The sequence below is a fragment of the Carcharodon carcharias genome, chromosome 22 (genome assembly GCF_017639515.1).
Source record: "Carcharodon carcharias isolate sCarCar2 chromosome 22, sCarCar2.pri, whole genome shotgun sequence".
Classification (NCBI taxonomy): Eukaryota; Metazoa; Chordata; class Chondrichthyes; order Lamniformes; family Lamnidae; genus Carcharodon; species Carcharodon carcharias.
This window is the reverse complement of record NC_054488.1, coordinates 10125797-10142240: the sequence shown is the minus strand read 5'-3', so window position 1 is coordinate 10142240 and position 16444 is coordinate 10125797. Positions and strand designations below refer to the sequence as shown.

General features: G+C 44.0%; 1 protein-coding gene across 1 annotated transcript in view; it reads left to right on the top strand.

Moving 5' to 3' along the window:
• The first annotated feature begins 5617 nt into the window (after window positions 1-5617).
• The window catches only part of foxk2b (forkhead box K2b), a 111577-nt gene continuing 100750 nt past the window's right edge, over window positions 5618-16444 (top strand). The window contains exon 1 of the mRNA XM_041216619.1: window positions 5618-6273. Within this exon, the coding sequence (XP_041072553.1) occupies window positions 5705-6273 (569 nt within the window). The 5' untranslated portion in view covers window positions 5618-5704. The remainder of the gene's footprint in view (window positions 6274-16444) is intronic.

Genomic DNA, 16444 nt, shown 5'->3' with positions numbered 1-16444 from the left:
TGTTTTTACCAATGTCTGATGATAAATCGCTGCAAACTAATTTGGGCATCAACTATCTACCATGAAGTCATTACTTCCTGTCCTTAAGCCAATATTTTATCGAAGTGGGCACTGATCTTGCTATTCCATAAGACTCCATTTTGTTAACCAACCTTATATGTAGTACCTTGTCAAAAACTTTAATTAATTAAGTTAAGTACAATCTGCCTTTTACAATTCTGTGCTGGCTCTCTTTAATTAACTCAAACCTCTCCAAGTGCCTGTTGCTTTTTTTCCCTGATTATGGATTCCAAAACTTTACCCGCCATTGATGTTAAACTAACTGGCCTGCAATTGCTGGAACGGTCCTTATTTTTCTTGGATCTCCAATCCTTTGGCACCTCCCCTATATCTATGTGGATGAGGACATGGGTCATCTGGTCCTCTCGATTACTAGTCAAGTGACATTATCACTACACCACCATAACTCCTTTAGTTCTTAACTGATGTCTGCAGACATGGACTTTCCAACAAGCTTCACTAGATAGTAAACTGGAGAATAAACTCTTTGTTCTGGGAAGATTGAAAGATTAAGGCAAGCCCTTCAGCTATCTCCACCCCACTTCTTTTAGCAACCTGGGATGCAAGCCATCCAGACCAGGTGACTTATCTACCCTAAGCACAGCCAGCCTTCCCAATACCACCTCGTTTTCAGTTTTCACACTATCCATCATCTTCACTATATTCGCTTCTACCGTTATTTTGTCAAGATACCTCTTTCTTAGTGAACACTGATAGAAATAACTGATTAATTATTCTAGCCTTACCCTGCACCTCTAAGCATCTGTTACCCTCTTTGTCCCTAATAGGACCCACTCCACCTCTTACTATTTACATGCTGGTAGAAGATTTTTGGTTTCCCTTTTATGTTGACTGATGTTCTATTCACACACTCTCTCTTTGCCAGTCTTATTTTCCATTTCACCTCCCCTCACAGCCTATTGTATTTGAAGAATTCACCTGAGAGGCATCGTACACCCTCTTTTTTTGGTTCACCACAATCTCTATCTCCAATGGGGTTCTATGTGAGTAAGAACATGGGCCACAACATTGTCAATGAATTGAAGCCTTGTTGCAGTCTTATGCATGGCAACTGGCTGAGGAGCCCAGCCTCAAGGTGACAAACACATGAGTTGGGGTTCTTGTGGAAAGTTAGAAGCAAAGGCAATGAAATGAATAGTAAAGGGGCTTTAGACTTTGGAGGGGTCATAGGTCAGCCAGGTCATTTTATTTTTCCATTTATTCTTTCAAAGGTGCATCACTGACAAGGTCAGCATTTGTTGCTCATCCCTAATTGCCCTTGAACTGAGTGGCTTACTAGGCCATTTCAGAAGGCAGCTCTGAAATCAACCATGTGGATTTCAACCTGCCAGACCAGGTAAGGATGGCAATTTCCTTCATTGCTTTCAAATCCAGATTTTATTAATTGAATTTAAATTCCACCAGCTGCTATGGTGGGATTTGAACCCATGTCCCCCCCACCCCCCCCGCCACCCCAGAGCATTGTATGGGGGTGAGGACATAGTCCTCTCGATTACTAGGCAAGTGACATTACCACTACACCACAATCTGCCCTTTAGTTCTCAACTGATGTCTGCAGGCATGGACTTTCCAACAAGCTTCACTAGATAGTAAACTGGAGAATAAACTCCTGGTGATTTTCTCCTCTCTTTCTAGCCTAAGCAGACTGAAGCTTGAATCACATAATCCTCATGGTTGGTAACAAATAATTCAACATAGATTGAACCTGATACGTTCCTAATCTATAGGCCTCAGTTCCGCATCCAACATTTTGCCTGGATGGAGAAAACAATACATGGGAAAAAAGTTAGGTATCCTAATCCATGGGGAAAACAAGTTTTCAGTATAAGTTTACATCAGTTCGGGTGAAAGGTTATTGATTTGAAACATTATCTCAATTTATCTTTCTACAGATGCTGTCTGACCTGTAAATTCCAGTACTTGCTGTTTTCATTTCTGGTTTTCTGGGCCCAAAGCTAGGAGCTATCATTACAAAAGCAAAATACTAAGGATGCTGGAAATCTGACTTCAAGAACAGTTCTGATGAGAGGTCACGACCTGAACCATTAACTTCTCTCTCCACAGATTCTGCCAGAGCTGGTATGCTATAAATGTAATATAGTCAGCAATAAATCAAACAAGGCAGTCGGAAGAAACTTCTTCAAGAGTGGTTAAAATGTGAAATTCCTAGAACAAGTAGTAGTTGAGGTGAGTAGTATGGATGTATTTAAGGGGAAGCAAGATAAACACAAACAAAAACATAAGAAATAAGAACAGGAGTAAACGATAGGGTCTGTCAATCCTGCTCCGCCATTCAATGTTATTATGGTTATTCTTGGGTTTCAAATCCACCTTCCTGCCTGTTCCCTATAATTCCTTGATTTCCTGAGAGACCAAAAATCTGTCTATCTCAGTCTTAAGGAGGTTATGTTAAACTTGAATATAAAGCACTGGTTTGGTCTCAACCAGAGTATTGCATCAAGTTCTGGAAACCACATTTTAGGAAAGACATGAAGGCGTTAGAGAGGGAGCAGAAAAGATTCAGGAGAATGATTCCAGGGATGAGGAACTTCAGTTACGTAGGTAGATTGGAGAAGTTGGAACTGTTTTCCTTGGAGAAGTGAAGGTTGAGAGGAGATTTGATCGAGGTATTCAAAATCATGGGAGTCTGGACAGAGTTGATGGGGAGAAACTGTTCCCACTGGTGGAAGGATTGAGAACCAGAGCGCACAGATTTAAGTATTTGGCAAAAGATGCAGTGGAGACATGAGGAGAAACTTTTTCCATGTGGTTAAGATGTGGAATGAACTGCCTGAGAGTGTGTGGAGGTAGGTTCAATCGAGGCTTTCAAGAGGGAATTGGATTATTATCTGAAAAGGAATCATGTGTAGGGTTATTGGGCGAAGGCAGGGGAATGACACTACTTACATTGCTCATTCGGAGAGCCTGCACAGACATGATGGGCCGAATAAACTCCTTCCGTTCCGTGGCACTGTAAACATATTCAACAAAAGCAGGCAGGAGGGTATGCCGATAAAGAGGGGCGAGAGTCAGAAAGGCCAGGGTAGGAGCAATTGGGCTGGATGTTCAGTGCTGCAGTCTCAGTGCAAGTGCGCTTTATCTTTAAATGGCAAAACTTTTGTCAAGTGCACGGAGCAACGGTGCATGTGGGGAGGAAGGTGATGCTGTGAGGCTCTATTGGCTGTGCAGTGTGAAGTGTGCCGCCTTCTAGGTGCCTGCCTGCCCCTCCCTTGTGCTGCTGCTGCTGCTCAGTGTTTACAAACACTCCCCTACTGCCTGGGGTAGGGCCAGAGTGGAGCACATGTCTGTGCGCACCGTGTGGTGGTGGTGGTGTGGCGGGGGGGGGGAGGTAAGGGGAATTGGAGCTGGACACCCAGCGCACACCCTCTTCTCCCCCCGCCTGCAGAGCCCGGGTGCACGGAGAGGGAGGATTGTGAGGGTTTGTTTGTATTTTTTTTGCTCTCTGTCCAGGCTCCATTAAGCGGAGCGGGCTCCTTAGGGGGTAATCAAAGTGGTGGCCGCCCGCAAAACCCGGACCGGATCCGTGCGCTTCCACAACCCAAGGACGCTCATGGTAACGCGTGGGCGAGCGGGCATGGGGCCCGGGAGAGGGTCGCCGCCACCAGCCCAAGCCCAGCTCCATCTTTCCCATAAATAGGAACAGGAGTTGGCCATTCGGCCCCGTGAGCTTGCTCTGCCATTCAACTAGGTCATGGCTGTTCTCTGCCTCAATGCCATTTTCCCACGCTATCCCCGCATCTCTTAAGATCTTTTAATATTTATAAATCTATTAATCTCTGTCTTGAATATAATCAATGACTGAGCCTCCACAGCCCTCTGGGGTTAAAAAAAAATTCCAAAGTTTCATCACCTTCTGAGTGAAGAGATTCCTCCTCATTTCATTCCTAAATGGTATACTCCTTATTGTGTCCCCTGGTTCTAGAACTCCAGAAGCAAGGGGTAACATCTTTCCTACAATATTAATGCCTTCCGTGCTATAAATATTGAATATTAAAGCTGATTATGTCAATTGTGCTTGGCTTAGTTTATTATAGTCACAGAGGTCTACAGCACAGAAAAAGGCCCATCGGCCCATCAAGTCTGCACCAGTCAAACAAGTACCTAACTATTCTAATCCCATTTTCCAGCACCAGGCCCATAGCCTTGTATGCCATGGCATTGCAAGTGCACCTCCAAATACTTCTTAAATGTTATGAGGGGTTCTGCCTTTAACACACTGTCAGGCAGTGAGTTCCAGAGTCCCACTACCCTCTGGGTGAAAAAATTCTTTCTCACATCCTCTCTTAACCTCTTGCCCCTTACCTTAAATCTATGCCCCCTGGTTATTGATCCCTGCACCAAAGGGAAAAGTTCCTTCCTGTCTACCCTATCTATGCCCCTCATAATTATTCTTTGATGGGATGTGGGCACCACTGACAAGGTCAGATAAAAGCAAAATTCTGCAGATGCCAGAAATCTGAAATAAAAACAGAAAGTGCTGGGAAAGCTCAGCAGGTCTAGCAGCATCTGTGGAGAGAGAAACAGAGTTAAAGTTTCAAGTCTGTATGATTCTTCTTCAGAGCTGACAAGGCCAGCATTTGCTGTCCATCCCCAATTGCCCTTGAAGTGAGCAGCTCGCTAGGCTATTTCAGAGAGCAGTTAAGAGTGAACCACATTGTTGTGGGTTTGGAGTCATGTGTAAGCAGACCAGCTAAGGATGGCAGGTTGCAGAATCAGCCCAAAACCTTTATGCCAACAGACTCCAATTCAATACTGAGTGGAAGTTGGGGGGGGGGGGGGGCAGCAGAGGTGTTACAGTTCACTCAGAGAGTCCAAGTTGCTGTAGATTGACAATGAGATGGCACGGATTTAAGGTAGTTGGCAAAAGAAGCAAAAGTGATGAGGAAAAAACTTTATTCATGCACCTGCACCGATTGAGTTGGGATCTGGAATGAGCTACTTGAGAGTGTGGTGGAGGCAAATTCAATTGAAGCATTCAAGAGGGAATTGGACTTTTGTCTGAAAAGGAAGAATGTGTGATGTTATGGGGAGAAGGGGGTAATGGCACTAAGTGAATTGCTCATACAAAGAGCTGGTGCAGACACTTCAGGCCGAATGGCCTCCTTCTGCACTGTGACTTATTCGGTCCTCCCGGCTGCGCTAATTCCCCTACACGGGGCAGTCCGCTCCGGAATGTCCCGGAGCCGGGATTTCCCTCCCCCTTTCTCCTACTGCTTTCCGCAGCCCCGACGCGCTCGCGCGTCAACCGAACCTGCTGGCGGCGGCTGGAAACCCCGCCCCCTCCCCAGCAGCCCATTGGTGGAACCGGAGATCACCCTTCCTCTTCGGGGAGGGGGGGGCGCTGAATGGTCGGCGGGACTGTCAATCGCTCTGACAGCCGACGTTGTTCGTGGCGTCGGGGTGGTTGTCTTTTTGGCTCGCCCCCGCCCCCTCGCCTTTCCCCCTCCCCCTCCCTCCCTCCCTCCTCCCCTCCCCTTCCCCCCCCCCCCCCCCCCCCTCTCACGGCTGCCGCTGCCGCTGCTGTTGTGGAAAAAATATATATATAATTTATTCCCGTTAATTTTCGGAAAGGGGGAAAAAAAACCCTATAATAATCTTTAAAATGGCCGCGGCAACCGCGGATCTGAGCGATTCGAGTGCCATCAATAATAACAGCACCGACTGCGGGGCCCGGGCCCTCTTGGCCCTCAAGTCGGCTCCGTGCAGCCCGTCCCGGCTCCAGGTTCACTGGGAGCCCGAGGAGGATCTGAACGGAGGAGGAGGAGGAGGAGGAGGCGGCGGCGGCTCCGGCGGCTCCTGCTCGGCCCCGGCCCCCCTCCATCAGCAGCCCGGCGGCAGCGGCGGCAGTGGCAGTAGCGGTGGCGGCGGCCCCGGCCCCGGCCCCGGCTCCGGCTCCGAGGTGCTGGCCCGCCTGGAGGGCCGCGACTTCGAGTTCCTCATGAAGAAGCGGAGCGTGACCATCGGCCGCAACTCCAGCCAGGGCCAGGTGGACGTCAACATGGGCCACTCGAGCTTCATCTCCCGCCGCCACCTGGAGATCTTCCGCGGCGGGGATGCCGCCACCGCCGCCGCCCCGGCCGGATTCTACCTGAAATGCCTGGGCAAGAACGGGGTGTTCGTGGACGGCGTCTTCCAGCGGAGAGGGGCGCCGCCTCTGCAGCTCCCCAGAGTGTGAGTAAATAAAAACAAATAACCCCCCACCACCACCTCCCCCCTCTGCGAAATGTCCCCACCGGCTCTCAGAGAGCGATCAATAATACATCAGCATTAACCTTGATTCGGCAACCTTCAATCAGCCATCTTCCTGCACTATAACACGGTTTGTAATACACGTGTGAGCACACACAGTGTGTGTGTGTATATATATGATAAAAAAAACACTCCCAGACCACATATTTTAACACCTTGGTGCTACAATCCACCCAGGTTGAATCATTTCATTTAAAGATGTATTTTTTTATATATTAAACGTGTCTGTAAACCGCACGTGTGAGAGAATCCATCCGTCACCCTTTCCAATACAAACACGTGTTGTCATATAACTAAGCATGTCTTGTCCCCTCGTTTCGTGTATTTTTGTTTTTTTTTAATTTAGTGGGGGAATGACCCCCTCCTCCTCCTCCTCCTTAAGCACAGTTTCCGGCGGAGGCTTCGCATATTCTAACCTTGCCACGTTATTAACCTAGATCACAGTCTCTCTAGATCCGCAATGAAGGTGTGTACGGCAGGCTTGGGGAAAAGGAATGGATTAATTTAGTGTCCATATTTGGTTTTTTTAGTAGCTTTCTTAATTATTGCTTAGTACCCCTGCAAAGTCCTGGCCAATGCTTTCGATCGACTTTCTTTTATATATTAAATGTGTGTACACAAATCACTTTTACTCTATAAACACCTGCAATAATTCTTGTCCCATTTCCGTGACCAGTCTGGCGTAATTGTAATCGCCCCTGCAGGCGAGTTTATTATTGCAAGACGGTGTATGTACATAAAATCGGTGCATTGGGCAACAGTCGCATCGAAAGCGCTTAGTAACATTGGATACGTTTAGATTTTTAAAAATGTTTGTTCATAATGGTCGCACAACCTTTTAAGTTCGCCAAGTTTCTGTAAACAGGATATAAACATGCGGTTGAAATGCATAGCAAGCCTGGCAGTATCTAAAATGTTAACATTTTGGGAAGAGGCCCCTGTATACTTTGACAAAAAAAGCAGTCAAGATTATCCATGAGATATGCTAATAGTTCAGGAATGGGTTTGTAAATGTTTGGATTTGTACTTAATACTTTAATGGAAGAGTTTAAATTATTGGTGTCTGCTCTTATAGCTGTGTAAGGGGTGTGGGAGGGATACTGAGATATACTTGCATAGTTTAATCAAGGATTAGTAGATTTCTCAGCCAGCATATGTGGCGAATTTGCTTTATCCACTCGTGGAATTTTTTTGATTGTCTGAAATGTACAATCATAGCTATAACATTAGAAACTTTAAAACTTGGAGTGTTTTTAACTTCAAATTTCAAAAAGTTACTTTGTACACGTTTTCATTTGTGTCCACCACCTGGAAGCAATCCAGTTTTGCAGATGGAACAAAGTCCTCAACTGAGGCCAGTTTGCCTGTGGTTATACTGACTATTTGGTGTTTCTGTGAGGCAGGTCAGAAAATTTTCAATGTAGCTGCCCTGTCAAAAGTTTTAGAAAGTATTCGTTTTTACAACGACAGCTTGTATTTATATAGTGTCTTTACTGCAGAAAAACATCCCAATGCACTCCACAGAAGCATTATTTCAGAAAATTTGACACCGAGCCACATAAGGAGATATTAGGACAGGTGACTAAAAGCTTGGTCAAAGAGGAAGGTTTTAAAGAGTATCTTAAAGAAGGGAAGAGAGGCAGAGCGGCTCAGCCCAGGAATTCCAAAGCTTAAAGCCTGACTGAAAGCACGGCTGCCAGTGGCAGAGTGATTAAAATCAGATGTGCACAAGGCTAGTGAATGAGGAATGCAGCTATCTTGGGATGGCCCTCTAGCTGGAGAGATTACAGGGATAGGGAGGAGCAAGGCCTTAGAGGGATTTGAAGACAAGGTTGAGAATTTTAAAACTAGAGCATTGCTAACTAGGAGCCAATGTGGGTTAGCAACAGGGGAGATGGGTGAATTGGTTTGAATCATCATATTTATGACCTTAAGTTTATGGAGGGTTGAATGTGGGAGACTGGCATGGAGTGAGTTGGACTAGCAATGTCTAGAGATGACAAAGGCATAGATGAGTGTTTCGGCAGCAGAAAATGAGGAAGGGGTAGAGTCGGGCAATCTTATGGAGGTGGAAATGGATGGTTTTGAGTGATGGTGCAGAATTATGGTTGGAAGGTCACCTGGGGGTCAGTATTGGCATCAAGGGTCAGCCTCGGACGGTAGCCAGGATGAGGGATAGAATGGGTGGCTAGGGATTGTAGGTTGTGCTGAGGACCTGAGACAATGACTTTGGTCTTCTCAGTATTTCAATGCAGGAATTTTTTTGCTTGTCCAGTGATGGATGTCAGACAAGCAGCCTGACAACTTAGAGACAGTGGATGGGTGAAGATATGTACCAGTGAGGTAGGGCTGAGTAAGAACATAATTAGGAGCAGTGGTAGACATATGCCCCATCAAGCCTGCTCTATCATTCACTACGATCAGTGTTGAGCTTTGGATTCAGCTCCACTTTCCTGCCTTCTGCCCCTATTCCTTGATTCCCTGAGAGACCAAACATCTAGCTATCTTGGCCTTAAAAATATTCAACAATGGAACATCTACAAACTTCTGGAGTACAAAATTCAAAAATTCACAACCCTCTGAGTGACGAAATTTCTATTCATCTCAGTTTTAACTGATCAGTCCCTGAGAATGTGCCCCCATGTTGTAGATTCCCCAGCCAGGGGAAACGCCTCTGTCTTGCCTGTCAAACCCCTTCAGAATCTTGTATGTTTCACATTCTTCTAAACTCCAGAGAATATAGATCCAATTTATTCACCTCATCATAGAACAACCTTTTCATACCAAGGACCAACCTAGTGAACTTTCAATGTACTACCTCCAATGCAAGTATATTCTTCTTTTAAATATGGAGACCAAAGTTGCACACCGAACTTCTGGCCTCACCAAAGCCCTCTAGCATTTGTCCTTTTACTCCAATCCCCTTGCAGTAAAGGTCAAAGTGCATGTGGAAACTGACACTGTTTTCAGATGATGTTGTCAAATGCAGCATGTGGGTGAGGAATAGGAGAAGTCCAGGTATAGATCCTTGGGAGACGTCAGTGATAATGGTGCAGGAGCAGGGAGAGAAGCCATCTCTCTGGCTATGACTGGATTGATAAGAATAGAACCAAGTGAGAGCCATCTTATCTAGCTGGATGATGATGGAGAGGTTTTGGAGGAGGATGGTGGTGTCATGATGTCAAAAGCTGCAGACAGTTTGAGGAAGTTAAATGTGCACTTAATAATTTAGTATCTTCTATTAACCTATTAGTTTAAAACATGCAAGGTGAAAGGTTGAGAAATTGTCATGTTAATGTGGCAGATCATATTTAGGACCATTTTCATCTGATATTGTCAACTAACTGGTTCTTGACTGGGGCAAAGATTGCATCTTACGAAAGCTTAGTATTTTTAGAAGTAGCTTGACCCAGAAGATCTCCTGGTTTGGGGGGGTTAGAGTTTTTTTTTATTTTTTCCCCCCTGTCCTCCTCCTCCCCCCCAGCCATATGGCTTTGGTATGGAGTGGGGGGAAGGGTGTAACGTGTGGGGCAGGCTTGATAGAGCACCTGGCGTTTTCCAACCTGTGCATTTGGTATGTTTGTTTATATCAATTTCCTGAATTCTCTACCAACCTGGTGATTATACAAATTTTGATTGGTACTTTAAATGTAATTTAATTGACCATTGTGATCTATTTCCGTAAATCAAATCTACACCAATAATGCGAAAATAAGCTTTGTGAGGAGATGAATCTGAATGTGTAACTGCTGAATAATGAGTTCCAGAAAAAGAGTTTTATATTTGTCAGTGAATTTTATGATATTGTCTTTTTGGAGCTGCAGCAGAGTAAACTGTCTCACAGACTGAAGCCAAATATGTGACCCAGCAGGCATTTGTATTGCTTGGCAATGGAGCTGTATACTGGTGAGATTATAGCATCAGTCACTTTATCACGCACTGTCTGAGAAATGGGGTCAGGCAGCAGGTGACTGGAAAAATGCAGCAGCAATATGCTCGGCCCACCCATACTCAAAGTGGTGATTCAGGCATAGGTAACGGGAATGCTTTATTTATTTTTATTTATGTACCATTTCTGCTAAGTGCATAGTTTTGCAGCCTCTGCATTCTCATTTCCCCTGCCTCCCAAGCATATAATGCAAGACTGGGAGAACAAGATTAACCCATTGTGTAAACCTGTAAAGTATATCAAGTATCTTTTATTTTTAGTAAAATGTTAATTTAGAACCACAACCTTATTAAAGATGGTGTGTATGTATGTATTTGCTTACACCGAGTATATTATTGGAATTTAATGGCAGATAATGGTAGTGTTATCACAGTAAATTAATAACTATATAAAGCAGGCATCAGTGAAAGGGGCCATGAAACCTCTAGATTTTTATAAAAATACTTTTGATTCACTGATGCTTGTTTGGGAAGAAAATCTACCATCCTTACCTGGTCTGACCTATATGTGACTCCCGACCCTCCCGCAATGTGGTTGTTTCTTAACTGCCCTTTGAAATGGCCTAGCAAGCCACTGTAAAAATGAAGAAAAATATTTGGATGGACCACCTAGCATTGACCTAGATAGTGGATCTGGACACAGCAAAGGCACAGCCTGCCCAGTCAACCCTGAAAATTTCTCAACATTTCCAGATTTGTGCCAAAATTGGCAAACTTGTTCCACAAACCTAGTCAAGCAATGGATATACTCTCACTATCATACTTTTAGCCAACATCTCAGCCTTTTCATCATCACCCTTGAGTATGTCCTGTTCCCCAACAGGACAGACTCACCAGAGGAGGCAGAAAAGTGGTATCGGTTGGGAAGGAGAGGCCCTGAAACTCCTCAACCTTGAGTCTAGAACCCATGGAATCTCATAGCATTGGGGCAAGGAGTCCTCTTGCTAATTACCACTTAACATTCTCAGCTGAGAACTCAGTACTTCTTCCTGTTGAACACCACTTGGAAGAAACGCTGAGGGTACCAAGGGCGCAGAATGTATTCTGGGTGGAGGACTTCAATGTCCGTCACCTAGTAGCTCAGTAGCATCACTCCTGATCAAACTGGCCAAGTCCTGAAGCACATAATTGCCAGACTTGGTCTGCAGCAGACAGTGAAAGAACCAACATAGCCTGAAAGCCACTACTTGACCTTGTCCTCACCAATCTACTTGTCGTAGATGCAGTATTGATAGGAGTGACCTTATGCACCTTTGTGGAGACAAAGTTGTGTCTTCACACAGGACACATTCTGTGGCATTACCACCGTTCTAAATGGGCTAGATTCAGAATAGGTCCAGCAGTTCAAAACTGCTCATCCATGAGGCACTATGGGCCATCATCAACAGCAGAATTGTATTCAACTACAATCTATAACCTCATGGCCTGACATCCCTCATTTTATCATCAAGCCAGGGAACCAAACTTGGTCCAGTGAAGAGTGTGGAAAAGCATGCCAGGAAAAGTATAAGCTGTGCCAACCAGTTGAAGCTACAACACAAGACTAAATTCCTGCTAAACAAGTAGTAGCATGGTTTAGACTGATCTAAGTGAACTCAACCAAAGGTCATATTAAAGCTCTTGCATTGCCCCACATTCAGTCACAAATGGTGGTGGACAATTTTTCTAAAATAAGCCAATAGAAGAAGGAGGCTCTTTGAACATCCCATTCTCAGTGATGGCAGAGCGTAAAATATGAGTGTAAAAGACAAGGCGGAAGCATTTACAATTACTTTCAACCAAAAGTGCTCAGTGGATGAACCAACTTGACCTCCTTCTGAGGTCCCCCCCCCACCACAGAAGCCAATATTCAGTAAATTCTGATGACTCCACATGATGTCAAATGGCTGAGGGCACTGGATGCAGTAAAGGTTTTGGTCCCTGACTAAATCCAGACGGTAGTGCTTAAGGCTGATGCTCCAGAACCAGCTGGGCCTCTAGCCAAGCTGTTCCAAGACAAATACAATACTGGCATCTACCCAACAAAGTGAAAAATTGCCCAGTTACGTCCTGTTCACACACAATATGGCAAATCCAATCAGACCAATTACCATCCCATGAGTCTGCTGTCAGCTATCAGCAAAATAATGGAAGATGTTGTCAACAGTGTTAACAAGCTGCAGTTACTCACCAATAACCTGCTCAGCTTTATTCAGTTTGCATTCTGCCAGAACCACTCAAATTCAGACCTCATTACAGCTCTGTCCAAACAAAGAAAAAGAGCTGAATTCCAGAGCTTAGGTGAGAATAACCATCCTTGATGTCAGTAGTGTTTGACTGTTTCTTCAAGATGCCGAATAAAATTCAAGTCAGTGGGAACAGGCGGAACATACTTACCATGAAGAAAGATGGTTGTGGTTGTTGGAGGCCAATCACCTCAACCCCAGGACATAGCTGCAGGAGTTTCTCAGGTTAGTGTCATAGGCCCATTCTCATCAGCTGCTTCACCAATGACTTTCCCTCTGTCATAAGGTCAGAAGTGGCAATGTTCACTGATTGCAGTGTTCAGCTCCATTTGCAATTCTTCATATGATGAAGCAGCCCAAGCCTGTATGCAGCAAGACCAATCTGATATTGGGTGTGGTCTCATTTAACTCATACCTCAGGAGTATGAAGGAATGATCTCCACTTGTCTGGATTAGTGCAGCTCCACCATCCCTCAAGAAGCTTGACACCATCCAAGACAAAGCAGCTGGCTTAATTGGCACCCCATCCACCATCTTCTACATTCACTCCCTCTAGCACCAATGCACAGTGGCAGCAGCATGTACCACCTACAAGATACACTGCAGCAACTCACCAAGGCTCCTTTGCCAGCACCTTCTAAACCCACTGCCTCTACCTGTCATGAAAACATGTCTATAATGTTATTGGGAATTATTGTTAAATTGGAATTGTAGTAGGTTCTGAATTGTAGTGTGTCTGTATGTGTCTTAATTGCATTAAAGCCAGCTAGTCTGGGTGCTTTGATGCATAGTAGTTTGAGATGTTAATTTAGATAAGCGTAAGGAGTAGAAGGTAAAATTTTATTTGCGTTTGTTGAATAAACCATTCAAAAGAATGGGTAAAATCTTGCACCTAGCTGGGAGACGCCAAGCAATGTGTTTATATGATAAAATAGGTAGAATGAAATGATTATTGTTAGGAGGGGTGAAATTTAAAAAAAACTTAGCACTACAATGGAAAATTTACATTCAAAGGGGAAGCTAGGTATGAACAATAAGGAGTTAAGAGGCATTTAAGATCTAACCAGCCTGTAAGCCTACAACTGTGTCTGCAAAGGAACTGAATTGAAAGGAACCTCATTTTGAATTTGTATGGTCAAATGCGCTTTGGCTGGTGCCTGTTTAAAGTCTATGAGTTAATGTTGCTTTGGTGGAAGATTTACCTCGGAGTGAATAATTTGGGGATTTGTTTAAAAGTTAAAATCTTTTGAGGCTCGGTGGTCTTATTACTGAATTCAGAGTTGCATCTCAAACATCCCAATTGAAAACATAGGTTATGTTCAAGTTTCTCTCTGGGATTTAAACCACTCGACCTTTATCAAATGCTATGTCATAACACACCTAGGACAAGAACAGCAGATGCATGAGAACAGCACCATCTGCAAATTCCCCTCCCAGCCACGCACCATCCTAACTTGGAATTATATCGCCGTTCCTTCACTGTTGCTGGGTCAAAATCCTGGGACTCCCTTCCTAACAGCACTGTGGGTGTTCCTACAACGCATGGACTGCAGCAGTTCAAGAAAGCAGCACACTACCTCCATGACTACATCCACGACTAGCTGAGGGGTGTTTTCTCGGGCGAAATAGGTATATGTGCAACAGCTGTCATTTGATCTACTATACAGCCTGTTTGTGTAATACAGTCCATTCCCACTTGGTCTCTTTTTGTCAGATCATTAGGGGGACAGATAACGTAGTACGGTCAGGAATGAAGTGACTACATTAAGTGTTGAGTCTGAGCAGAATCTGGACTTATGAACATTTGTTGGATTCGCATTGTTTGCAATGGCCTTAGCGTTCTTTGGATCGGGTAGCACTTTCTCATTGCTGAGCTCATAACTGAAGAATTAAATTCTGCTTTCATTGAACAGATTTGTTTAAATTAAGGTTGCAATCTCTAAGACATTGTACGTGTGCCTCGAGTTTACACCGAGTGCAACCGTAGATGAGAATTTCATCACTGTTCAATGTGCCTTCAGTTCCTTGAAGGATGGACTGAATCGTACTGAAATACATGAGCTGTTGAATTGAATCCAAAGTTGGGCCTCTTAATCAAAAAAGTCCGATGTGAGTGGAGAATACTGTAAGATGCCTCGATCCTGCTGCAAGCTCGATTTTGATGATAGCCTGCTTTGAGGTCAAGTTTAATGAAGTGTTTAGCACCATTCATTTTCTCTGATGTCATCGATTGTCAGTGTCTAAGTGTCTTTCTCTTTGTATTGCTTGGTTTGGTCACCACATGTCAATGTGGATTCTAACCTGGTTCTTTCTCTTGGGTTTCTTGATGACTTGTAAGGCTGAGACCCAAGGGGTAGGCTCATCCCAACTTCTTCAATGTCAAGGTCAAATAGATGCTGAAGTTGTTTCTCTGTCTGCCTTCTGACATGAAATGGTATTCGTCGTTGTTGATGTATGACTCGGGGCGCTTTAGGGTCTGTACGCAGCTTGCATTGGAACACCTTTCAGTTGCCGATACCAGTGAATCAATCAACATACAATTTGAGAAAAAAACAAAAAAACTGCGGATGCTGGAAATCCAAAACAAAAACAAAAACAGAATTACCTGGAAAAACTCCATGAGGACTCGAAACGTCAACTCTTTTCTTCTCCGCCGATGCTGCCAGACCTGCTGAGTTTTTCCAGGTAATTCTGTTTTTGTTTTTGTGTTACAATTTGAGAATGTTGTTGGTATGCTTAGGAATTGTGTACGTAACTGCAATCATGGGCAGATTGTTGCTGTGTGGAAACTGATAAATGTGTATCATTCTCCAGATGTGACATAGAATATAGCATTTATTCTAGTGCCTTTGGATGAGATTGATATTTAAAATGCCCTGAAAACTGTAGTATGTCACTCTGTGAGAGAGAATTTCCTAATTGCAAAGAATGAGGCAATCTGAAATTTGTTGAGTGTTTTGTCTCCCATGACATTAACAAATGCTCCTGTATCGATGATAGCATCAATGTCTGCGCAGCCAATGGTCACTGTCAACATGTGGTTGGTTGCTGTGTCTGAAAGAGAGCATAGAAGTATATTCGGAGTCATTCCCCTCTATATTGGCTACGTTCTCTCGCCCTTTTGTTGTACGCACATGTGGCACCCTTCTGATGGTATTGACCTTAGTAGTTGATTTTGCTGATGAGCAGCAAATGTAAGCAAAATGGTTGAATTCTCCACAAGCTTTACACTTTGCCAGTAGCAGGACACCCTGTCCGATGTGGATAAGCACCGCCGCAGTGGAAACATTCTTTGGACAAGTTGCAATGAGACTGCTGTTGTTGCTTTATGGGTGGCTTCTTGGCACGTGAGCAATAAACTGTGTTCAGAGGAGTTGAACTTGGAGTGTGTTAGTTACTGTTATGTTCCTTGCTTTCTTCACAAGCTCACCAATCACACATTAAATTGATAAACTTACATACTTAATGTTCTTTTTATTTGATGACTATGTATACAAGTTAGAGGAGAGCTCAGAAAACTGGTCTAACCAATTCAACACACATGTGCGCGCACACACACACACTCTTACTAGTCACATGCTATTTTACATTCTGGTTCAGCAATGACATGTACACTATTTGCATATTCCCTTAAAGCAATATCACAACATCCTCCTTTCCAAATATAAATGTTACATACAGTAAGAATAAATATACATAACACAGGGTGGCTGCAAAAGCTATTTACACAAAAGATAGATCTCCATTCATCATTTGAGAGTTTAATAGTCTATATGACATATTGGTGGTTTACTAATGCTACTGAATCTCATAACGGTGTAACCTTCCTGAGGTCTAAACTCATCACTTATGTGATCTTGACTTGTAGGTGCATTGGCATCCTGTGTATTATCGTAGCGCTGGTTGTTTTCATTCCAATT